The sequence below is a fragment of the Platalea leucorodia genome (genome assembly GCF_965183815.1).
Source record: "Platalea leucorodia genome assembly, chromosome: 7".
In the NCBI taxonomy this organism is placed as follows: Eukaryota; Metazoa; Chordata; class Aves; order Pelecaniformes; family Threskiornithidae; genus Platalea; species Platalea leucorodia.
In genome coordinates, this window is record NC_138829.1 from 10,324,796 (window position 1) to 10,348,784 (window position 23,989).

Here is a 23,989-nt window from a genome sequence, read left to right on the forward strand (position 1 = left end):
GGCCGCTGATGTGGACGTCAGCCTCAAGGAGCCCCAAGTGGCGGTGCCCTCGGGAACCGCCGAAGTCGACGTGACCCTGCCCGCGGCCGAGATCCAAGCGCCCGGCGTGGAGGTGACCGTCGAGACGGCCGCCGGAGCAGAGGGCGAGAAAGGTCGATTCAAGATGCCCGACGTCAAGATGCCCAGCGTCAAGCTGCCCAAAGTCAAAGCTCCCCACGTGCAGGTCAGCCTGCCCAAGGCCGAGGTGTCGCTGCCCAAAGCCCAGGCCGAAGTCCAGGAGGGCGAACTCGCCCTGCAGGGCCCTGACGCCGAAGGCGGCCTGGAGGTGGCTGCCGGCAAAGTTGAGGGCGGCGGCATGAAAATACACATGCCGAAAGTCAAGGTGCCCAGCGTGGTCTTCTCCAAGCCGACCGTCAAGGCTCCCAAACTGGACGCAGACGTCAGCCTGCCCAAAGTCGACGCCAGCCTGCCAGAGGCAGACCTCAAGGCCGGCGCCGGCACCGTCAGCATCGCGGCCCCCGACATCAAGCTGCCCTCCGTCGAAGGCTCCCTCGAGCTCCAGGCGCCCGAGATAGACCTCAAAGCGCCCTCTGCCGAAGGCGCGCTCGACGGAGCCGAGCTGGAAGCCGCGGGCCTGAAAGGGAAGTTTAAGATGCCCAAGTTCGACAAGCCCAAATTCGGAGTGTCGCCTCCCAAGGCGGAAGGGCTGGAAGGCGAGGTCAGCCTGCCCACCGCAGAGGTCGACCTCCCCTCCGCCACCGTGACGGCCGCAGGGGAGGGCCCCGCGCTGGGCCTCAAAGCCGACGTCCCCGGCGCCATAACCGAAGGGGCCGGCTGGAAGGTGGAGAAGCCCTCCCTCAAAATGCCCAAAGCCGACATCAAAGCTCCCAAGGTGGACATCAGCCTCCCGTCCGTCGACGTCACCCTTCCAAAGGCCGGCGTCGACCTGCAGGCGCCCGAGGCGGCCCTCACCCTCGAAGGGGAAGCAAAAGCCCCAGAGAAGGAGGCCGCGAAGACCAAGGACGGCAAGTTCAAGATGCCCAAGTTCGGCATGCCTTCCTTTGGCTGGTCCAGCAGCAGCAGAGAGGCCAAGGGCACCGCGGCCGCTGATGTGGACGTCAGCCTCAAGGAGCCCCAAGTGGCGGTGCCCTCGGGAACCGCCGAAGTCGACGTGACCCTGCCCGCGGCCGAGATCCAAGCGCCCGGCGTGGAGGTGACCGTCGAGACGGCCGCCGGAGCAGAGGGCGAGAAAGGTCGATTCAAGATGCCCGACGTCAAGATGCCCAGCGTCAAGCTGCCCAAAGTCAAAGCTCCCCACGTGCAGGTCAGCCTGCCCAAGGCCGAGGTGTCGCTGCCCAAAGCCCAGGCCGAAGTCCAGGAGGGCGAACTCGCCCTGCAGGGCCCCGACGCCGAAGGCGGCCTGGAGGTGGCTGCCGGCAAAGTTGAGGGCGGCGGCATGAAAATACACATGCCGAAAGTCAAGGTGCCCAGCGTGGTCTTCTCCAAGCCGACCGTCAAGGCTCCCAAACTGGACGCAGACGTCAGCCTGCCCAAAGTCGACGCCAGCCTGCCAGAGGCAGACCTCAAGGCCGGCGCCGGCACCGTCAGCATCGCGGCCCCCGACATCAAGCTGCCCTCCGTCGAAGGCTCCCTCGAGCTCCAGGCGCCCGAGATAGACCTCAAAGCGCCCTCTGCCGAAGGCGCGCTCGACGGAGCCGAGCTGGAAGCCGCGGGCCTGAAAGGGAAGTTTAAGATGCCCAAGTTCGACAAGCCCAAATTCGGAGTGTCGCCTCCCAAGGCGGAAGGGCTGGAAGGCGAGGTCAGCCTGCCCACCGCAGAGGTCGACCTCCCCTCCGCCACCGTGACGGCCGCAGGGGAGGGCCCCGCGCTGGGCCTCAAAGCCGACGTCCCCGGCGCCAAAACCGAAGGGGCCGGCTGGAAGGTGGAGAAGCCCTCCCTCAAAATGCCCAAAGCCGACATCAAAGCTCCCAAGGTGGACGTCAGCCTCCCGTCCGTCGACGTCACCCTTCCAAAGGCCGGCGTCGACCTGCAGGCGCCCGAGGCGGCCCTCACCCTCGAAGGGGAAGCAAAAGCCCCAGAGAAGGAGGCCGCGAAGACCAAGGACGGCAAGTTCAAGATGCCCAAGTTCGGCATGCCTTCCTTTGGCTGGTCCAGCAGCAGCAGAGAGGCCAAGGGCACCGCGGCCGCTGATGTGGACGTCAGCCTCAAGGAGCCCCAAGTGGCGGTGCCCTCGGGAACCGCCGAAGTCGACGTGACCCTGCCCGCGGCCGAGATCCAAGCGCCCGGCGTGGAGGTGACCGTCGAGACGGCCGCCGGAGCAGAGGGCGAGAAAGGTCGATTCAAGATGCCCGACGTCAAGATGCCCAGCGTCAAGCTGCCCAAAGTCAAAGCTCCCCACGTGCAGGTCAGCCTGCCCAAGGCCGAGGTGTCGCTGCCCAAAGCCCAGGCCGAAGTCCAGGAGGGCGAACTCGCCCTGCAGGGCCCCGACGCCGAAGGCGGCCTGGAGGTGGCTGCCGGCAAAGTTGAGGGCGGCGGCATGAAAATACACATGCCGAAAGTCAAGGTGCCCAGCGTGGTCTTCTCCAAGCCGACCGTCAAGGCTCCCAAACTGGACGCAGACGTCAGCCTGCCCAAAGTCGACGCCAGCCTGCCAGAGGCAGACCTCAAGGCCGGCGCCGGCACCGTCAGCATCGCGGCCCCCGACATCAAGCTGCCCTCCGTCGAAGGCTCCCTCGAGCTCCAGGCGCCCGAGATAGACCTCAAAGCGCCCTCTGCCGAAGGCGCGCTCGACGGAGCCGAGCTGGAAGCCGCGGGCCTGAAAGGGAAGTTTAAGATGCCCAAGTTCGACAAGCCCAAATTCGGAGTGTCGCCTCCCAAGGCGGAAGGGCTGGAAGGCGAGGTCAGCCTGCCCACCGCAGAGGTCGACCTCCCCTCCGCCACCGTGACGGCCGCAGGGGAGGGCCCCGCGCTGGGCCTCAAAGCCGACGCCCCCGGCGCCATAACCGAAGGGGCCGGCTGGAAGGTGGAGAAGCCCTCCCTCAAAATGCCCAAAGCCGACATCAAAGCTCCCAAGGTGGACGTCAGCCTCCCGTCCGTCGACGTCACCCTTCCAAAGGCCGGCGTCGACCTGCAGGCGCCCGAGGCGGCCCTCACCCTCGAAGGGGAAGCAAAAGCCCCAGAGAAGGAGGCCGCGAAGACCAAGGACGGCAAGTTCAAGATGCCCAAGTTCGGCATGCCTTCCTTTGGCTGGTCCAGCAGCAGCAGAGAGGCCAAGGGCACCGCGGCCGCTGATGTGGACGTCAGCCTCAAGGAGCCCCAAGTGGCGGTGCCCTCGGGAACCGCCGAAGTCGACGTGACCCTGCCCGCGGCCGAGATCCAAGCGCCCGGCGTGGAGGTGACCGTCGAGACGGCCGCCGGAGCAGAGGGCGAGAAAGGTCGATTCAAGATGCCTGACGTCAAGATGCCCAGCGTCAAGCTGCCCAAAGTCAAAGCTCCCCACGTGCAGGTCAGCCTGCCCAAGGCCGAGGTGTCGCTGCCCAAAGCCCAGGCCGAAGTCCAGGAGGGCGAACTCGCCCTGCAGGGCCCCGACGCCGAAGGCGGCCTGGAGGTGGCTGCCGGCAAAGTTGAGGGCGGCGGCATGAAAATACACATGCCGAAAGTCAAGGTGCCCAGCGTGGTCTTCTCCAAGCCGACCGTCAAGGCTCCCAAACTGGACGCAGACGTCAGCCTGCCCAAAGTCGACGCCAGCCTGCCAGAGGCAGACCTCAAGGCCGGCGCCGGCACCGTCAGCATCGCGGCCCCCGACATCAAGCTGCCCTCCGTCGAAGGCTCCCTCGAGCTCCAGGCGCCCGAGATAGACCTCAAAGCGCCCTCTGCCGAAGGCGCGCTCGACGGAGCCGAGCTGGAAGCCGCGGGCCTGAAAGGGAAGTTTAAGATGCCCAAGTTCGACAAGCCCAAATTCGGAGTGTCGCCTCCCAAGGCGGAAGGGCTGGAAGGCGAGGTCAGCCTGCCCACCGCAGAGGTCGACCTCCCCTCCGCCACCGTGACGGCCGCAGGGGAGGGCCCCGCGCTGGGCCTCAAAGCCGACGTCCCCGGCGCCAAAACCGAAGGGGCCGGCTGGAAGGTGGAGAAGCCCTCCCTCAAAATGCCCAAAGCCGACATCAAAGCTCCCAAGGTGGACATCAGCCTCCCGTCCGTCGACGTCACCCTTCCAAAGGCCGGCGTCGACCTGCAGGCGCCCGAGGCGGCCCTCACCCTCGAAGGGGAAGCAAAAGCCCCAGAGAAGGAGGCCGCGAAGACCAAGGACGGCAAGTTCAAGATGCCCAAGTTCGGCATGCCTTCCTTTGGCTGGTCCAGCAGCAGCAGAGAGGCCAAGGGCACCGCGGCCGCTGATGTGGACGTCAGCCTCAAGGAGCCCCAAGTGGCGGTGCCCTCGGGAACCGCCGAAGTCGACGTGACCCTGCCCGCGGCCGAGATCCAAGCGCCCGGCGTGGAGGTGACCGTCGAGACGGCCGCCGGAGCAGAGGGCGAGAAAGGTCGATTCAAGATGCCCGACGTCAAGATGCCCAGCGTCAAGCTGCCCAAAGTCAAAGCTCCCCACGTGCAGGTCAGCCTGCCCAAGGCCGAGGTGTCGCTGCCCAAAGCCCAGGCCGAAGTCCAGGAGGGCGAACTCGCCCTGCAGGGCCCCGACGCCGAAGGCGGCCTGGAGGTGGCTGCCGGCAAAGTTGAGGGCGGCGGCATGAAAATACACATGCCGAAAGTCAAGGTGCCCAGCGTGGTCTTCTCCAAGCCGACCGTCAAGGCTCCCAAACTGGACGCAGACGTCAGCCTGCCCAAAGTCGACGCCAGCCTGCCAGAGGCAGACCTCAAGGCCGGCGCCGGCACCGTCAGCATCGCAGCCCCCGACATCAAGCTGCCCTCCGTCGAAGGCTCCCTCGAGCTCCAGGCGCCCGAGATAGACCTCAAAGCGCCCTCTGCCGAAGGCGCCCTCGACGGAGCCGAGCTGGAAGCCGCGGGCCTGAAAGGGAAGTTTAAGATGCCCAAGTTCGACAAGCCCAAATTCGGAGTGTCGCCTCCCAAGGCGGAAGGGCTGGAAGGCGAGGTCAGCCTGCCCACCGCAGAGGTCGACCTCCCCTCCGCCACCGTGACGGCCGCAGGGGAGGGCCCCGCGCTGGGCCTCAAAGCCGACGTCCCCGGCGCCAAAACCGAAGGGGCCGGCTGGAAGGTGGAGAAGCCCTCCCTCAAAATGCCCAAAGCCGACATCAAAGCTCCCAAGGTGGACATCAGCCTCCCGTCCGTCGACGTCACCCTTCCAAAGGCCGGCGTCGACCTGCAGGCGCCCGAGGCGGCCCTCACCCTCGAAGGGGAAGCAAAAGCCCCAGAGAAGGAGGCCGCGAAGACCAAGGACGGCAAGTTCAAGATGCCCAAGTTCGGCATGCCTTCCTTTGGCTGGTCCAGCAGCAGCAGAGAGGCCAAGGGCACCGCGGCCGCTGATGTGGACGTCAGCCTCAAGGAGCCCCAAGTGGCGGTGCCCTCGGGAACCGCCGAAGTCGACGTGACCCTGCCCGCGGCCGAGATCCAAGCGCCCGGCGTGGAGGTGACCGTCGAGACGGCCGCCGGAGCAGAGGGCGAGAAAGGTCGATTCAAGATGCCCGACGTCAAGATGCCCAGCGTCAAGCTGCCCAAAGTCAAAGCTCCCCACGTGCAGGTCAGCCTGCCCAAGGCCGAGGTGTCGCTGCCCAAAGCCCAGGCCGAAGTCCAGGAGGGCGAACTCGCCCTGCAGGGCCCCGACGCCGAAGGCGGCCTGGAGGTGGCTGCCGGCAAAGTTGAGGGCGGCGGCATGAAAATACACATGCCGAAAGTCAAGGTGCCCAGCGTGGTCTTCTCCAAGCCGACCGTCAAGGCTCCCAAACTGGACGCAGACGTCAGCCTGCCCAAAGTCGACGCCAGCCTGCCAGAGGCAGACCTCAAGGCCGGCGCCGGCACCGTCAGCATCGCGGCCCCCGACATCAAGCTGCCCTCCGTCGAAGGCTCCCTCGAGCTCCAGGCGCCCGAGATAGACCTCAAAGCGCCCTCTGCCGAAGGCGCGCTCGACGGAGCCGAGCTGGAAGCCGCGGGCCTGAAAGGGAAGTTTAAGATGCCCAAGTTCGACAAGCCCAAATTCGGAGTGTCGCCTCCCAAGGCGGAAGGGCTGGAAGGCGAGGTCAGCCTGCCCACCGCAGAGGTCGACCTCCCCTCCGCCACCGTGACGGCCGCAGGGGAGGGCCCCGCGCTGGGCCTCAAAGCCGACGTCCCCGGCGCCAAAACCGAAGGGGCCGGCTGGAAGGTGGAGAAGCCCTCCCTCAAAATGCCCAAAGCCGACATCAAAGCTCCCAAGGTGGACATCAGCCTCCCGTCCGTCGACGTCACCCTTCCAAAGGCCGGCGTCGACCTGCAGGCGCCCGAGGCGGCCCTCACCCTCGAAGGGGAAGCAAAAGCCCCAGAGAAGGAGGCCGCGAAGACCAAGGACGGCAAGTTCAAGATGCCCAAGTTCGGCATGCCTTCCTTTGGCTGGTCCAGCAGCAGCAGAGAGGCCAAGGGCACCGCGGCCGCTGATGTGGACGTCAGCCTCAAGGAGCCCCAAGTGGCGGTGCCCTCGGGAACCGCCGAAGTCGACGTGACCCTGCCCGCGGCCGAGATCCAAGCGCCCGGCGTGGAGGTGACCGTCGAGACGGCCGCCGGAGCAGAGGGCGAGAAAGGTCGATTCAAGATGCCCGACGTCAAGATGCCCAGCGTCAAGCTGCCCAAAGTCAAAGCTCCCCACGTGCAGGTCAGCCTGCCCAAGGCCGAGGTGTCGCTGCCCAAAGCCCAGGCCGAAGTCCAGGAGGGCGAACTCGCCCTGCAGGGCCCCGACGCCGAAGGCGGCCTGGAGGTGGCTGCCGGCAAAGTTGAGGGCGGCGGCATGAAAATACACATGCCGAAAGTCAAGGTGCCCAGCGTGGTCTTCTCCAAGCCGACCGTCAAGGCTCCCAAACTGGACGCAGACGTCAGCCTGCCCAAAGTCGACGCCAGCCTGCCAGAGGCAGACCTCAAGGCCGGCGCCGGCACCGTCAGCATCGCGGCCCCCGACATCAAGCTGCCCTCCGTCGAAGGCTCCCTCGAGCTCCAGGCGCCCGAGATAGACCTCAAAGCGCCCTCTGCCGAAGGCGCGCTCGACGGAGCCGAGCTGGAAGCCGCGGGCCTGAAAGGGAAGTTTAAGATGCCCAAGTTCGACAAGCCCAAATTCGGAGTGTCGCCTCCCAAGGCGGAAGGGCTGGAAGGCGAGGTCAGCCTGCCCACCGCAGAGGTCGACCTCCCCTCCGCCACCGTGACGGCCGCAGGGGAGGGCCCCGCGCTGGGCCTCAAAGCCGACGTCCCCGGCGCCAAAACCGAAGGGGCCGGCTGGAAGGTGGAGAAGCCCTCCCTCAAAATGCCCAAAGCCGACATCAAAGCTCCCAAGGTGGACATCAGCCTCCCGTCCGTCGACGTCACCCTTCCAAAGGCCGGCGTCGACCTGCAGGCGCCCGAGGCGGCCCTCACCCTCGAAGGGGAAGCAAAAGCCCCAGAGAAGGAGGCCGCGAAGACCAAGGACGGCAAGTTCAAGATGCCCAAGTTCGGCATGCCTTCCTTTGGCTGGTCCAGCAGCAGCAGAGAGGCCAAGGGCACCGCGGCCGCTGATGTGGACGTCAGCCTCAAGGAGCCCCAAGTGGCGGTGCCCTCGGGAACCGCCGAAGTCGACGTGACCCTGCCCGCGGCCGAGATCCAAGCGCCCGGCGTGGAGGTGACCGTCGAGACGGCCGCCGGAGCAGAGGGCGAGAAAGGTCGATTCAAGATGCCCGACGTCAAGATGCCCAGCGTCAAGCTGCCCAAAGTCAAAGCTCCCCACGTGCAGGTCAGCCTGCCCAAGGCCGAGGTGTCGCTGCCCAAAGCCCAGGCCGAAGTCCAGGAGGGCGAACTCGCCCTGCAGGGCCCCGACGCCGAAGGCGGCCTGGAGGTGGCTGCCGGCAAAGTTGAGGGCGGCGGCATGAAAATACACATGCCGAAAGTCAAGGTGCCCAGCGTGGTCTTCTCCAAGCCGACCGTCAAGGCTCCCAAACTGGACGCAGACGTCAGCCTGCCCAAAGTCGACGCCAGCCTGCCAGAGGCAGACCTCAAGGCCGGCGCCGGCACCGTCAGCATCGCGGCCCCCGACATCAAGCTGCCCTCCGTCGAAGGCTCCCTCGAGCTCCAGGCGCCCGAGATAGACCTCAAAGCGCCCTCTGCCGAAGGCGCGCTCGACGGAGCCGAGCTGGAAGCCGCGGGCCTGAAAGGGAAGTTTAAGATGCCCAAGTTCGACAAGCCCAAATTCGGAGTGTCGCCTCCCAAGGCGGAAGGGCTGGAAGGCGAGGTCAGCCTGCCCACCGCAGAGGTCGACCTCCCCTCCGCCACCGTGACGGCCGCAGGGGAGGGCCCCGCGCTGGGCCTCAAAGCCGACGTCCCCGGCGCCAAAACCGAAGGGGCCGGCTGGAAGGTGGAGAAGCCCTCCCTCAAAATGCCCAAAGCCGACATCAAAGCTCCCAAGGTGGACATCAGCCTCCCGTCCGTCGACGTCACCCTTCCAAAGGCCGGCGTCGACCTGCAGGCGCCCGAGGCGGCCCTCACCCTCGAAGGGGAAGCAAAAGCCCCAGAGAAGGAGGCCGCGAAGACCAAGGACGGCAAGTTCAAGATGCCCAAGTTCGGCATGCCTTCCTTTGGCTGGTCCAGCAGCAGCAGAGAGGCCAAGGGCACCGCGGCCGCTGATGTGGACGTCAGCCTCAAGGAGCCCCAAGTGGCGGTGCCCTCGGGAACCGCCGAAGTCGACGTGACCCTGCCCGCGGCCGAGATCCAAGCGCCCGGCGTGGAGGTGACCGTCGAGACGGCCGCCGGAGCAGAGGGCGAGAAAGGTCGATTCAAGATGCCCGACGTCAAGATGCCCAGCGTCAAGCTGCCCAAAGTCAAAGCTCCCCACGTGCAGGTCAGCCTGCCCAAGGCCGAGGTGTCGCTGCCCAAAGCCCAGGCCGAAGTCCAGGAGGGCGAACTCGCCCTGCAGGGCCCCGACGCCGAAGGCGGCCTGGAGGTGGCTGCCGGCAAAGTTGAGGGCGGCGGCATGAAAATACACATGCCGAAAGTCAAGGTGCCCAGCGTGGTCTTCTCCAAGCCGACCGTCAAGGCTCCCAAACTGGACGCAGACGTCAGCCTGCCCAAAGTCGACGCCAGCCTGCCAGAGGCAGACCTCAAGGCCGGCGCCGGCACCGTCAGCATCGCGGCCCCCGACATCAAGCTGCCCTCCGTCGAAGGCTCCCTCGAGCTCCAGGCGCCCGAGATAGACCTCAAAGCGCCCTCTGCCGAAGGCGCGCTCGACGGAGCCGAGCTGGAAGCCGCGGGCCTGAAAGGGAAGTTTAAGATGCCCAAGTTCGACAAGCCCAAATTCGGAGTGTCGCCTCCCAAGGCGGAAGGGCTGGAAGGCGAGGTCAGCCTGCCCACCGCAGAGGTCGACCTCCCCTCCGCCACCGTGACGGCCGCAGGGGAGGGCCCCGCGCTGGGCCTCAAAGCCGACGTCCCCGGCGCCAAAACCGAAGGGGCCGGCTGGAAGGTGGAGAAGCCCTCCCTCAAAATGCCCAAAGCCGACATCAAAGCTCCCAAGGTGGACATCAGCCTCCCGTCCGTCGACGTCACCCTTCCAAAGGCCGGCGTCGACCTGCAGGCGCCCGAGGCGGCCCTCACCCTCGAAGGGGAAGCAAAAGCCCCAGAGAAGGAGGCCGCGAAGACCAAGGACGGCAAGTTCAAGATGCCCAAGTTCGGCATGCCTTCCTTTGGCTGGTCCAGCAGCAGCAGAGAGGCCAAGGGCACCGCGGCCGCTGATGTGGACGTCAGCCTCAAGGAGCCCCAAGTGGCGGTGCCCTCGGGAACCGCCGAAGTCGACGTGACCCTGCCCGCGGCCGAGATCCAAGCGCCCGGCGTGGAGGTGACCGTCGAGACGGCCGCCGGAGCAGAGGGCGAGAAAGGTCGATTCAAGATGCCCGACGTCAAGATGCCCAGCGTCAAGCTGCCCAAAGTCAAAGCTCCCCACGTGCAGGTCAGCCTGCCCAAGGCCGAGGTGTCGCTGCCCAAAGCCCAGGCCGAAGTCCAGGAGGGCGAACTCGCCCTGCAGGGCCCCGACGCCGAAGGCGGCCTGGAGGTGGCTGCCGGCAAAGTTGAGGGCGGCGGCATGAAAATACACATGCCGAAAGTCAAGGTGCCCAGCGTGGTCTTCTCCAAGCCGACCGTCAAGGCTCCCAAACTGGACGCAGACGTCAGCCTGCCCAAAGTCGACGCCAGCCTGCCAGAGGCAGACCTCAAGGCCGGCGCCGGCACCGTCAGCATCGCGGCCCCCGACATCAAGCTGCCCTCCGTCGAAGGCTCCCTCGAGCTCCAGGCGCCCGAGATAGACCTCAAAGCGCCCTCTGCCGAAGGCGCGCTCGACGGAGCCGAGCTGGAAGCCGCGGGCCTGAAAGGGAAGTTTAAGATGCCCAAGTTCGACAAGCCCAAATTCGGAGTGTCGCCTCCCAAGGCGGAAGGGCTGGAAGGCGAGGTCAGCCTGCCCACCGCAGAGGTCGACCTCCCCTCCGCCACCGTGACGGCCGCAGGGGAGGGCCCCGCGCTGGGCCTCAAAGCCGACGTCCCCGGCGCCAAAACCGAAGGGGCCGGCTGGAAGGTGGAGAAGCCCTCCCTCAAAATGCCCAAAGCCGACATCAAAGCTCCCAAGGTGGACATCAGCCTCCCGTCCGTCGACGTCACCCTTCCAAAGGCCGGCGTCGACCTGCAGGCGCCCGAGGCGGCCCTCACCCTCGAAGGGGAAGCAAAAGCCCCAGAGAAGGAGGCCGCGAAGACCAAGGACGGCAAGTTCAAGATGCCCAAGTTCGGCATGCCTTCCTTTGGCTGGTCCAGCAGCAGCAGAGAGGCCAAGGGCACCGCGGCCGCTGATGTGGACGTCAGCCTCAAGGAGCCCCAAGTGGCGGTGCCCTCGGGAACCGCCGAAGTCGACGTGACCCTGCCCGCGGCCGAGATCCAAGCGCCCGGCGTGGAGGTGACCGTCGAGACGGCCGCCGGAGCAGAGGGCGAGAAAGGTCGATTCAAGATGCCCGACGTCAAGATGCCCAGCGTCAAGCTGCCCAAAGTCAAAGCTCCCCACGTGCAGGTCAGCCTGCCCAAGGCCGAGGTGTCGCTGCCCAAAGCCCAGGCCGAAGTCCAGGAGGGCGAACTCGCCCTGCAGGGCCCCGACGCCGAAGGCGGCCTGGAGCTGGCTGCCGGCAAAGTTGAGGGCGGCGGCATGAAAATACACATGCCGAAAGTCAAGGTGCCCAGCGTGGTCTTCTCCAAGCCGACCGTCAAGGCTCCCAAACTGGACGCAGACGTCAGCCTGCCCAAAGTCGACGCCAGCCTGCCAGAGGCAGACCTCAAGGCCGGCGCCGGCACCGTCAGCATCGCGGCCCCCGACATCAAGCTGCCCTCCGTCGAAGGCTCCCTCGAGCTCCAGGCGCCCGAGATAGACCTCAAAGCGCCCTCTGCCGAAGGCGCGCTCGACGGAGCCGAGCTGGAAGCCGCGGGCCTGAAAGGGAAGTTTAAGATGCCCAAGTTCGACAAGCCCAAATTCGGAGTGTCGCCTCCCAAGGCGGAAGGGCTGGAAGGCGAGGTCAGCCTGCCCACCGCAGAGGTCGACCTCCCCTCCGCCACCGTGACGGCCGCAGGGGAGGGCCCCGCGCTGGGCCTCAAAGCCGACGTCCCCGGCGCCAAAACCGAAGGGGCCGGCTGGAAGGTGGAGAAGCCCTCCCTCAAAATGCCCAAAGCCGACATCAAAGCTCCCAAGGTGGACATCAGCCTCCCGTCCGTCGACGTCACCCTTCCAAAGGCCGGCGTCGACCTGCAGGCGCCCGAGGCGGCCCTCACCCTCGAAGGGGAAGCAAAAGCCCCAGAGAAGGAGGCCGCGAAGACCAAGGACGGCAAGTTCAAGATGCCCAAGTTCGGCATGCCTTCCTTTGGCTGGTCCAGCAGCAGCAGAGAGGCCAAGGGCACCGCGGCCGCTGATGTGGACGTCAGCCTCAAGGAGCCCCAAGTGGCGGTGCCCTCGGGAACCGCCGAAGTCGACGTGACCCTGCCCGCGGCCGAGATCCAAGCGCCCGGCGTGGAGGTGACCGTCGAGACGGCCGCCGGAGCAGAGGGCGAGAAAGGTCGATTCAAGATGCCCGACGTCAAGATGCCCAGCGTCAAGCTGCCCAAAGTCAAAGCTCCCCACGTGCAGGTCAGCCTGCCCAAGGCCGAGGTGTCGCTGCCCAAAGCCCAGGCCGAAGTCCAGGAGGGCGAACTCGCCCTGCAGGGCCCCGACGCCGAAGGCGGCCTGGAGGTGGCTGCCGGCAAAGTTGAGGGCGGCGGCATGAAAATACACATGCCGAAAGTCAAGGTGCCCAGCGTGGTCTTCTCCAAGCCGACCGTCAAGGCTCCCAAACTGGACGCAGACGTCAGCCTGCCCAAAGTCGACGCCAGCCTGCCAGAGGCAGACCTCAAGGCCGGCGCCGGCACCGTCAGCATCGCGGCCCCCGACATCAAGCTGCCCTCCGTCGAAGGCTCCCTCGAGCTCCAGGCGCCCGAGATAGACCTCAAAGCGCCCTCTGCCGAAGGCGCGCTCGACGGAGCCGAGCTGGAAGCCGCGGGCCTGAAAGGGAAGTTTAAGATGCCCAAGTTCGACAAGCCCAAATTCGGAGTGTCGCCTCCCAAGGCGGAAGGGCTGGAAGGCGAGGTCAGCCTGCCCACCGCAGAGGTCGACCTCCCCTCCGCCACCGTGACGGCCGCAGGGGAGGGCCCCGCGCTGGGCCTCAAAGCCGACGTCCCCGGCGCCAAAACCGAAGGGGCCGGCTGGAAGGTGGAGAAGCCCTCCCTCAAAATGCCCAAAGCCGACATCAAAGCTCCCAAGGTGGACATCAGCCTCCCGTCCGTCGACGTCACCCTTCCAAAGGCCGGCGTCGACCTGCAGGCGCCCGAGGCGGCCCTCACCCTCGAAGGGGAAGCAAAAGCCCCAGAGAAGGAGGCCGCGAAGACCAAGGACGGCAAGTTCAAGATGCCCAAGTTCGGCATGCCTTCCTTTGGCTGGTCCAGCAGCAGCAGAGAGGCCAAGGGCACCGCGGCCGCTGATGTGGACGTCAGCCTCAAGGAGCCCCAAGTGGCGGTGCCCTCGGGAACCGCCGAAGTCGACGTGACCCTGCCCGCGGCCGAGATCCAAGCGCCCGGCGTGGAGGTGACCGTCGAGACGGCCGCCGGAGCAGAGGGCGAGAAAGGTCGATTCAAGATGCCCGACGTCAAGATGCCCAGCGTCAAGCTGCCCAAAGTCAAAGCTCCCCACGTGCAGGTCAGCCTGCCCAAGGCCGAGGTGTCGCTGCCCAAAGCCCAGGCCGAAGTCCAGGAGGGCGAACTCGCCCTGCAGGGCCCCGACGCCGAAGGCGGCCTGGAGCTGGCTGCCGGCAAAGTTGAGGGCGGCGGCATGAAAATACACATGCCGAAAGTCAAGGTGCCCAGCGTGGTCTTCTCCAAGCCGACCGTCAAGGCTCCCAAACTGGACGCAGACGTCAGCCTGCCCAAAGTCGACGCCAGCCTGCCAGAGGCAGACCTCAAGGCCGGCGCCGGCACCGTCAGCATCGCGGCCCCCGACATCAAGCTGCCCTCCGTCGAAGGCTCCCTCGAGCTCCAGGCGCCCGAGATAGACCTCAAAGCGCCCTCTGCCGAAGGCGCGCTCGACGGAGCCGAGCTGGAAGCCGCGGGCCTGAAAGGGAAGTTTAAGATGCCCAAGTTCGACAAGCCCAAATTCGGAGTGTCGCCTCCCAAGGCGGAAGGGCTGGAAGGCGAGGTCAGCCTGCCCACCGCAGAGGTCGACCTCCCCTCCGCCACCGTGACGGCCGCAGGGGAGGGCCCCGCGCTGGGCCTCAAAGCCGACGTCCCCGGCGCCAAAACCGAAGGGGCCGGCTGGAAGGTGGAGAAGCCCTCCCTCAAATTGCCCAAAGCCGACATCAAAGCTCCCAAGGTGGACATCAGCCTCCCGTCCGTCGACGTCACCCTTCCAAAGGCCGGCGTCGACCTGCAGGCGCCCGAGGCGGCCCTCACCCTCGAAGGGGAAGCAAAAGCCCCAGAGAAGGAGGCCGCGAAGACCAAGGACGGCAAGTTCAAGATGCCCAAGTTCGGCATGCCTTCCTTTGGCTGGTCCAGCAGCAGCAGAGAGGCCAAGGGCACCGCGGCCGCTGATGTGGACGTCAGCCTCAAGGAGCCCCAAGTGGCGGTGCCCTCGGGAACCGCCGAAGTCGACGTGACCCTGCCCGCGGCCGAGATCCAAGCGCCCGGCGTGGAGGTGACCGTCGAGACGGCCGCCGGAGCAGAGGGCGAGAAAGGTCGATTCAAGATGCCCGACGTCAAGATGCCCAGCGTCAAGCTGCCCAAAGTCAAAGCTCCCCACGTGCAGGTCAGCCTGCCCAAGGCCGAGGTGTCGCTGCCCAAAGCCCAGGCCGAAGTCCAGGAGGGCGAACTCGCCCTGCAGGGCCCCGACGCCGAAGGCGGCCTGGAGGTGGCTGCCGGCAAAGTTGAGGGCGGCGGCATGAAAATACACATGCCGAAAGTCAAGGTGCCCAGCGTGGTCTTCTCCAAGCCGACCGTCAAGGCTCCCAAACTGGACGCAGACGTCAGCCTGCCCAAAGTCGACGCCAGCCTGCCAGAGGCAGACCTCAAGGCCGGCGCCGGCACCGTCAGCATCGCGGCCCCCGACATCAAGCTGCCCTCCGTCGAAGGCTCCCTCGAGCTCCAGGCGCCCGAGATAGACCTCAAAGCGCCCTCTGCCGAAGGCGCGCTCGACGGAGCCGAGCTGGAAGCCGCGGGCCTGAAAGGGAAGTTTAAGATGCCCAAGTTCGACAAGCCCAAATTCGGAGTGTCGCCTCCCAAGGCGGAAGGGCTGGAAGGCGAGGTCAGCCTGCCCACCGCAGAGGTCGACCTCCCCTCCGCCACCGTGACGGCCGCAGGGGAGGGCCCCGCGCTGGGCCTCAAAGCCGACGTCCCCGGCGCCAAAACCGAAGGGGCCGGCTGGAAGGTGGAGAAGCCCTCCCTCAAAATGCCCAAAGCCGACATCAAAGCTCCCAAGGTGGACATCAGCCTCCCGTCCGTCGACGTCACCCTTCCAAAGGCCGGCGTCGACCTGCAGGCGCCCGAGGCGGCCCTCACCCTCGAAGGGGAAGCAAAAGCCCCAGAGAAGGAGGCCGCGAAGACCAAGGACGGCAAGTTCAAGATGCCCAAGTTCGGCATGCCTTCCTTTGGCTGGTCCAGCAGCAGCAGAGAGGCCAAGGGCACCGCGGCCGCTGATGTGGACGTCAGCCTCAAGGAGCCCCAAGTGGCGGTGCCCTCGGGAACCGCCGAAGTCGACATGACCCTGCCCGCAGCCGAGATCCAAGTACCCACTTTTGAAGGTGTTATAGATTCGTCCTTTGGGAAAGAGGAAGGGATGGCTAAATCTAGAAGTTCTCTATTTAGAATGCCTAAGGTTTCCCTTCCCAAAAGTTCTAAACCTCAGGCACAGAGCACATCTGGAGTTGAAGTTTCTGTGTCAGAAGCTCTTTGTTTTTCTGTAACAGAAGAAACTCCTTCTGTTCTTTCAGGCAGTGTTGGATCTAAACTTCCTCCTGACAGTAAGGGAGATAGTGGCTCTAAACATACTAAATTCAGAATTCCTAGCTTGGGTTTCTCCAAAGTTGATATTGGTTCTTCTAAAATCGAACAGGATTCGCCATTACCAAAGGGGGATATTACTCTTACTAAATATCAAATGAATCTAGCAGAATCTGAATCAAAAATACCGTCTCTTGCTGATGAGGATCTTCCATCAATAGATACTGATATTTTAAATGAAGATTGTTCTTTGGAGGAAGGAAGTCTGAAGCCAGGAGGGAAAACACCAGCTGCTGAAATATCTGCGTGTGATACAGAATTTACAGTTAAAATTCCTAAATTCCGAAAACCAAAATTTGGAATTTCTTGGTCTAAGGGAAAACCGTCAGAAAGTGACATTGGTTCCAAAGTGGAAACTGACATTTCAAGGGAAAGGATAACATCTGATATGACTGCTACTGGTACTGAAAAAACAACTCAGATCTCTGATGCCGGATTAGGTGTAAAGCTGCACAAGCCTTCACCTGAAGTTGTTCTGGATGTACCTATGTCGGATGTCATTCTCCCATCAATGGAAGTTACCATGCCAATATCAGAAGTGGGAATCCGTGGCCTGGATTTAGAGTGCAAGGCAGAACAGGAAGTAGTTTCAGGAGAGAAGGACACTGAGGAGAAAGAAAACAAGTCTAAAACATCAAAATTCAAGCTGCCTTCATTTAGTTGGTCACCAAAGAAAGAAGCTATTGCTCCTTCTGAAGTTGAGGCACATCTGGAAGCACCCACTTTGTCTACTTTATCTGGAGACACAGAATCTGAATTAACATTTCCTGCCCCTGAGAATCAATACCTTCATGTGGAATTTGATACATCAACAGAAAAAGATGGTGAAAAGGACAGAAACAAGAAGTCCCAATTTATCATGCCAAAGATCTCATTCCCTAAAATTAAGGGTCAAAAAGTCCAAGTCTCTCTGCCCATAATGGAAACTGATGTTTGTGGTCCCAAACAAGAAAAAGAAGGTGTTTCAGTACAGAAATCTGAGAAAGGGAGTAGTGGAGAAGGGGCAGAAATGGGCATAAAGATGCCAAAAGTTACAGTCCCAACTTTGGAATTTTCCAAACCAGAAGTCAAATCTCTCAAAATAGAAGTGGATACTAGCATGCCTACAAGTGAGGTCATACTTCCTACATGTGAAGAAGATGACCTGACATTGAAATCAGCTGCTGCTAATGCCAGCCTCTCCACCTCAGGTATTAAGATGATAACTGAAGACTGCCTTGAGGTGAAGAGTCCTGACACAAGTGTTGAAACAACTTCAAGTGAAATTGCTGTGGGTGATTTAGAAATAAAAATTGAAGGTCCTGAAGGGAAAACAAAAATGTCTAAATTCCAAATGCCAAAGTTTGGAATTACACATTCCAAAGGGAAAGGGTCAGAAAAGGAGGTCAGCCAATCCAAATCAGAAGTCAAGGTTCCCCAACTAAAAGCAATGGTAGAAATAACTGACATTGCTGTTGAAGCACCAAATTTGGAGGTGGAATGTGGTACAGGAACAGAAACTTACAGCCCTAAAGTCAAAATGACCAAAGCTGACAATAAGACATCAGAGGCTGATATTCACCTCCCATCAGCTGATACTTCTATTCCAAAACCAGACAATGTTATTCAGGATTCAGATGCAGCATTAAAAATCAAAGGGGAAATAAAGCAAGATGGAGATGGAGAAGAGAAAGAAGGACATTTCAAAATGCCAAAATTCAAACTTCCATCCCTCAGTTGGTCACCAAAGAAGGAAGCAAGTGTTAAACCAGATTCTGGAGAAAATTTGGAGGATCATAAACTTGCTGTAATGTCAAGCAGAACAGACAGAGAAGTGAGAGGAACTGCAACTGATGATCAAGGTACTGGGCCAGCCCTTGATCTGGAAATATCTGCAGGAAAAGTTGAACAAAAAAGTCCGATTAAAAAGCCTCAATTTGTCATGCCTAAAATTTCACTCTCCAAGATTAAGGTTCCCAAATCTCAGACTCATTCACCAAAAGTTGAAGCTGATGCTACTATTCCTAAAACAGAAAGAGAGGATGATGATTCAATACAGATACCTGATATAGAAAGAAGTCATTCTGAAAGGACAGAAGAAGGGGCACAAATAAGCATAAAAGTGGCTGATGTTAAGATGCCCACTCTGGAGTTTTCCAAAATAGAAACTGGAGCCTCCCAAACTGAAATGGGAGTCAGCTCAGCAAAGACTGATGCTGCTCTGCCTCCCTCAGAGCGGAGTTTTCAACAGGTTGTCCTAAAATCGAGTTCTACAGATGAAGATACCATTCAAAAAACAGATATTAAGTTCCCCAAAGGAGAAGCTTCGGTTGAACTGAGGAGCCCTGAAATAGTAACAGAAAGATCATCAGATGTAGATGGAAGAAAGATGAAATTGGAAGGTCCTGAAGGGAAGATTAAAATGCCTAAATTCCAGAAGCCAAAGTTTGGAATCTCCCTAACAAAAGGGAAAGGCCCAGAGACAGAGATCAGTTCTCCAAAAATGAAAGCTGAGCTACCTCAGCTAAAAACGACAAATGAAATTGCTGACATTGCTTTGGCAGTTCCAGCATCAGAACTTACATCTGATATGTCAGATCCCGGAGTAGGTGTTTATAAGATAAAAACACCCCAAGTTCCTGCAGCGGGCATTGAAGCTCCAAAGGTAGACGTAAGCCCCCAGTCAGTGTCTAAACCAATGACAGAGGGAACTATTGAGAGCCTTGAGGAGAAAGAAATAAAATTAAAAGAAGAATATGAAATAAAAGCTGAAGAAGTTCAGACTGAAGAACATCAGGGATGGTTTAAAATGCCAAAATTCAGAATACCTGCATTTGGCAGGACATCCTTAAAGGAAAAAAAAGGTGATGCTGATATTGAAAGAAGTATGGAAAAAGCTCAGGCAGGCATTCCCTCTGCCAAAGTGCAAACTGAAACAAGTATTCCTGAAAATACCTTCTCATTACCACACTCAGTTACTGAAATTACTGTTGGAAAAGAAGGGGTTCCAAAATTAGGAGATTCTGTGAAGAGTTCTGATGTTAGCTTGTCAAAGATGGAAGGAGATATTTCATTATCCACAGAAAGAACAGATAGTAGAGTGAATATTCCAAAAACAGAAACTTATGCAGACGTAGTTAAGCATGGTGCTGAAGGACAAAAAATGCATACTTCAGAATTCACAGTGTCTTCAGCAGAATTGTCTAAATCATACCTAATTGACAAAGACAACAGTTTAACAAATAGGTATCCTACGTGTACTCTGACCCTTCAAGAGCATAAAGTCAAATCACAGGATATAGAAGTCCCAAAGGTAGAAAGTTCCACTAAGTTAGAGACTTCAGGAGTAGGATGTAAACTATCATCGGCTGAAATTACTCTGGATGCAACGCAGGAGAAAATAGATGTTAGTCTTCCAAAGGAAGAGCTAGATATTCAAAATCAAGAGGCAGTAATTAAAAAAGGAAAGATAAAGGGTGAGATGACAATTATAGGAAAAGACAGTGAAGAAAGCCAATTAAAAAGGCCTACGTGTGAATGGTTTACAACAAAGGAATTAAAAGATGGTGCTTATGTTACAGCTAAGCTAGAAGATCTAGAGGTAGAAGTTCCAGGAGTGAAGATGGATGTTAAAATTGCTAGAGTGGATCCTGAAATGAAATTTCAAGTGAAAAGTGTTGAAAGGGACTTGTCTGCAGGGGTGGAAGTGCAAGTAGAAGATAGAGCAGAAACAAGTAAAATTAAAACATACAAGTTTAAGATTCCAAAGTTTGGAGTGTTGCATTCAGAAGTGAAGGGTTTTGAAGATGATATCAATTTGCCAAAGTCAGAAGCTGAGTCAGTATCTAAAACTGAAATAGGCACAGCAGAAATGCAGTTTCAAAAATCAGAAGGATCTATTGGCCTGAAAAGCCCAGCTCTAGATCATATGGAAGCGTCTGCCAGAATAACAGCGGAAACAGTGGACAAATTACAAGGTGGCCCAGAAGTTAATATAAAAATTCCCAAACTAAAAATACCAAGATTCACTTTCAAAGCTCTCCCAATTGAAGCTGATGTTTCAGTATCAAAAATGGTAACAGATCCAAAGGGATCTAGTACTGACATTGAAGTAGTGCAACTGCAGGCAAGCTCTGCTATCCGTGAAGAAACACCAGAGGCTCTAGAGCATGGTATTCAAAAAGCAAAAAGCAAAATTGTAACACTGACTGAACCTGACATTAAAACAGCACAGATGACTGCTACTATAGAGTCCTCCCTTTCAAATGCAGGGCAAGACATTCATTGGTCATATGTAGAGGGCCAAGAAGTGAGTGAGAAAGTAGAACCTGAACATGTTGCTATAGAAAGGTGTGAGATTTACACTACTGAAATACTGAAAGAATCAGAGATTCTCTCATCAGAAGTCAAAACTGCTACTTTGGGATTCTCATTGCTCAAAGTGAAGTTGCCTGAATCACATAGCAACTTAGAAGTGCTAGTCCAGCAGCCATCTTCAACAGAAGGTGTATCAGTGAGCAAATCTAAATGTGCTGATGAAAGCTTCGGAGTAACAGCACAGACAACTCTCAGTGCTGAGCTTAAACTATCTGACAAACCACACAGTGAGACTGAAGAATCTAGTGGAGAAATAAGTTTGCCAAAGTTAAAAACATTTGTTGAAGTAAAGCCTTCCAGTAAACTTGAAGAGAGTCTTCCTGATAAGTCACCAGAGGGAATAACTGCAGGTCCTCTCTCTAAAGATGAGGATGCAGCTGAAGCACTAGAAGACGAAGAAAAAGACATAACCAATGAAAAAGAAAAGACTGAGAGTAAAAGATCTCCTGGAAGATTCAAATTTTGGCTTCCAAGTATTGGCTTTTCATCTTCTGGTGATGAAACAAGCACAGATGCAAAAACAGAAGTAAAAAAATCAGTTCCAGAAGATATGAAACCTGCTGACACATCAGATAATGATTCTTCTAAGCAAACTGAAAAAACTGGATGGTTTAGATTTCCCAAGCTTGGTTTCACATCTCCTTCCAAAAAGGCTAAGACTGTTGACAAAGAAGAGATGGGTCATAAAGAGGGAAGAATCTCAGATGAAGACAGCCCATCAGATAAACCTGATGTATTTTTTGATGCACAAGAAAGCTTATCACCTAAAGAAACAACAGAGGGTGAAAAAGTTGAAATTGATGGAGCCTCATCTGATGTTCCAGTTTCTCGAACTATTGTGACATCTTCAGCAAGAACTGAACTAATCTTGTTGGAGGAAGATAAAGATAGTCAATCTAATATTCCTGGAGATACAACCAAATGAAGATTGTCTTTTCTCAACCCTCAAAGAAAATAAAATAAGCTACATGTACAGAAAAGAATGTTTTCTTAATTTTCTAGTAACAGAAAATTAAACAAAACCCAGAGCTGATATTCATGGAAACAGTTGAACAGAATTTACCACTTTTAAATTTTCAAGTACATGGATGTGCTACACTGTGCACTAATAAAAATACTGATTTCTTCAAATCTGCCCCAAAGGCAACAATTATTACAGGTACAAGGAGCCCATAGTTTTAGCAAAGTCTGAAAAGATACCTGAACCATGAAAGTAAACCATTGAAAGGCTCAATGATAGCAAAAAGACTTGTTAAATACACTTCTCAAAAACACAACAATTATGTTTAGATTATAGACTATTTCCAAAATGGAGTATAAACTAGTACTATGAGAACTATACTTACCTGTTTAGTTTTTGGACTTTCTGACCTACTTTTGCTTTCTTATTAAAATATTTTTCTTTATTTCAGCTAAGGTAATATGTATATTCCACAAACATTTTAAAATGCAAAATAAAAACAAAGTACTAGTGTAGAGACACTAACACTTTACCTTTTCCTCTCTTCTCATATTTTTATTATTGTGGTGGGCCATATTTAGCCTTAAAAGAATTAAAAAAACCCAACAGAATAAATTCAAGACCAAAAACCATATAAATAATTCACATTTTTAAGATACCAAAAGAAAACATGCTGACAAAGAATAATTACTAAAATATTGATAAATAAATTTTACTGTATATATTTACTGGATAGTTAAATGCAGATAATGATCTGCCACACTGCTTCAAAGATTTTCTGGGAAAGGAGATGTATATAATTATTTGCTTTTTTGTTTATATTAATGCTTCTCTCAAGTGCACAACGAAAACCAGAGTGCATATGTGACAGCCTTCACATGTATCGTTAAAGCACTGTCTGTATTCTTAATTCACAATAAACTCACCATATGAATAATAATTCGAGTAGCATGAGTTACTGATAGTCCTGTTCCCGTGTTCTGATTCTGAAAATCCCATCTTAAATTTGCAAAAGGTTTGAGTATACCCCGCTATCTGCTGAAGTGGCTGCTTAATGACAGCACAGTTTCTAGATATGGTGGTAATGGAGACTTTTCACTCACTACAACCCTGAGTTTTATAGATTTGCATGTGCAGACATGCTTCGTTAGAGTAGTTTTCTCATCCTGTATTTTCTTTCTCCATATTCTACTTAGTACAGGGAAAGCAGACACAGCAAAACATTTAGAAACTGGGTTGTAAAGGAAGTGTACTTGGTTGTCTAACCATCTGCAGCTTGAGATGTTCTTCATTTCTCTGTCTTTGTGGCAGGCTTAAATATTCTAAAAAGAACTGCTGGCAGTTATTCTAAAGAGAAGTCTAATTATCTCTGAAGAGACTGTTCACATAAGTGTTAGGCATGTATCATTTCTTTGGATCATGCAGCATTTCTCTGAAGTTTCCCTAACTATAAAAGTCATTGTTCAATAGACCCAAAATTACCACATCAGACAGCAACGGCATATACCAGGACTGAGGAAAACATTGAGATCAAGACAGAAAAATTGAGTCCAGAAAAAGGTAATGTGTGTAATAAAGGACATCCCATACTAACAGCAGCTCACACCTGCCTGCAAAGCAGCCTTCACATAAAATGTTTCTCCAGTAATGTCCATTTACTTAGGCCCACAAATAGGAATCCACCTAGACAGCACTGAATGTAGGAGTCTGTTGTAAAGGTGACAGAATCAAGTCAATTAAAATTGAGCTGTGAGACAGTAATGACCACAGAGCAATAATCACTATGATGTTTTTAAGAGATGAATGAAATAGTTAAGGGAAGATCAGTAGACAAAAGAAGCAGCAATAAAATTTTCCTCCAAATAGGCTACTGTCAGCTTTGGGAAAGGTGAGGGTTAGCGAAAAAGCAACCAGGTTAGCAAGGTATTACCCAAGGGTCTGACCGCAGGAATAGCTAAGAACAGACCTCAAAAGGGTGCAAGGAGCACAAACACAAACCTACAGAACATAGGCAGTTTGTCAACAGGCTGATTCTGACCCCACCTGCATACTTAGTTTGAGATGCTCAGGTTGTTCTTTTACCTGTGGTAGGTTTCCTTGATTACTGCTACTTATTTTTTAACATCTGAAAAAGTGGGCTATTCAGCTGAACATCTACAAACAGTCTCCAGCCAAACAAACCTACAACTGTGATTTGACAAGCAAAAGAAGGTATAAATGTATTAAAAAGAAAGACACTCCCACCCTGGTAATTTCTTGCATTGTTAAGACATGAATACATCTCTATTGGTTGGCTATATTGTTGTTATATTTGAAGCAGTACCTCTCATATATCCCAAAGGCAAGACAGCCAAAATTAATCCTGAATGAGATAATACATATGAAGAAGAATAGAATAGAATAGAATAGAATAGAATAGAATAGAATAGAATAGAATAGAATAGAATAGAATAGAATAGAATGGAATAGAATAGAACAGAACACAACTGAATTGAATTGAACTGAATTGAATTGAATTTCAGTTGGAAGGGACCTACAACCATCATCAAATCCAACTGCCCGACAACTTCAGGGCTGACCAAAAGTTAAAGCATTTTATTAAGGGCATTGTCCAAATGCCTCTTAAACACTGACAAGCTTGAGGCATCGACCACCTCTCAAGGAAGCCTGTTCCAGTGTTTGACCACCCTCTCGGTAAAGAAATGTTTCCTAACGTCAAGCCTGAACCTCCCCTGATGCAGCTTTGAACCATTCCCACGCGTCCTATCACTGGATGCCAAGGAGAAGAGATCAGCACCTCTCTCTCCGCTTCCCCTCGTCAGGAAGCTGCAGAGAGCGGTGAGGTCCGTCAGTCAGTGCCCATGACAGAAGAGCTGTCTTCCAGGG

General features: G+C 56.6%; 1 protein-coding gene across 1 annotated transcript in view; it reads left to right on the forward strand.

Annotated features, from left to right (window-relative positions):
* The window catches only part of LOC309592951 (uncharacterized protein), a gene marked incomplete at its 5' end in the record, with an annotated part of 94,743 nt that extends 72,737 nt beyond the window's left edge, over positions 1–22,006 (forward strand). The window contains one exon of the mRNA XM_082316971.1: positions 851–22,006. Within this exon, the coding sequence (XP_082173097.1) occupies positions 851–21,067 (20,217 nt within the window). The 3' untranslated portion in view covers positions 21,068–22,006. The remainder of the gene's footprint in view (positions 1–850) is intronic.
* Positions 22,007–23,989: the final 1,983 nt, after the last annotated feature.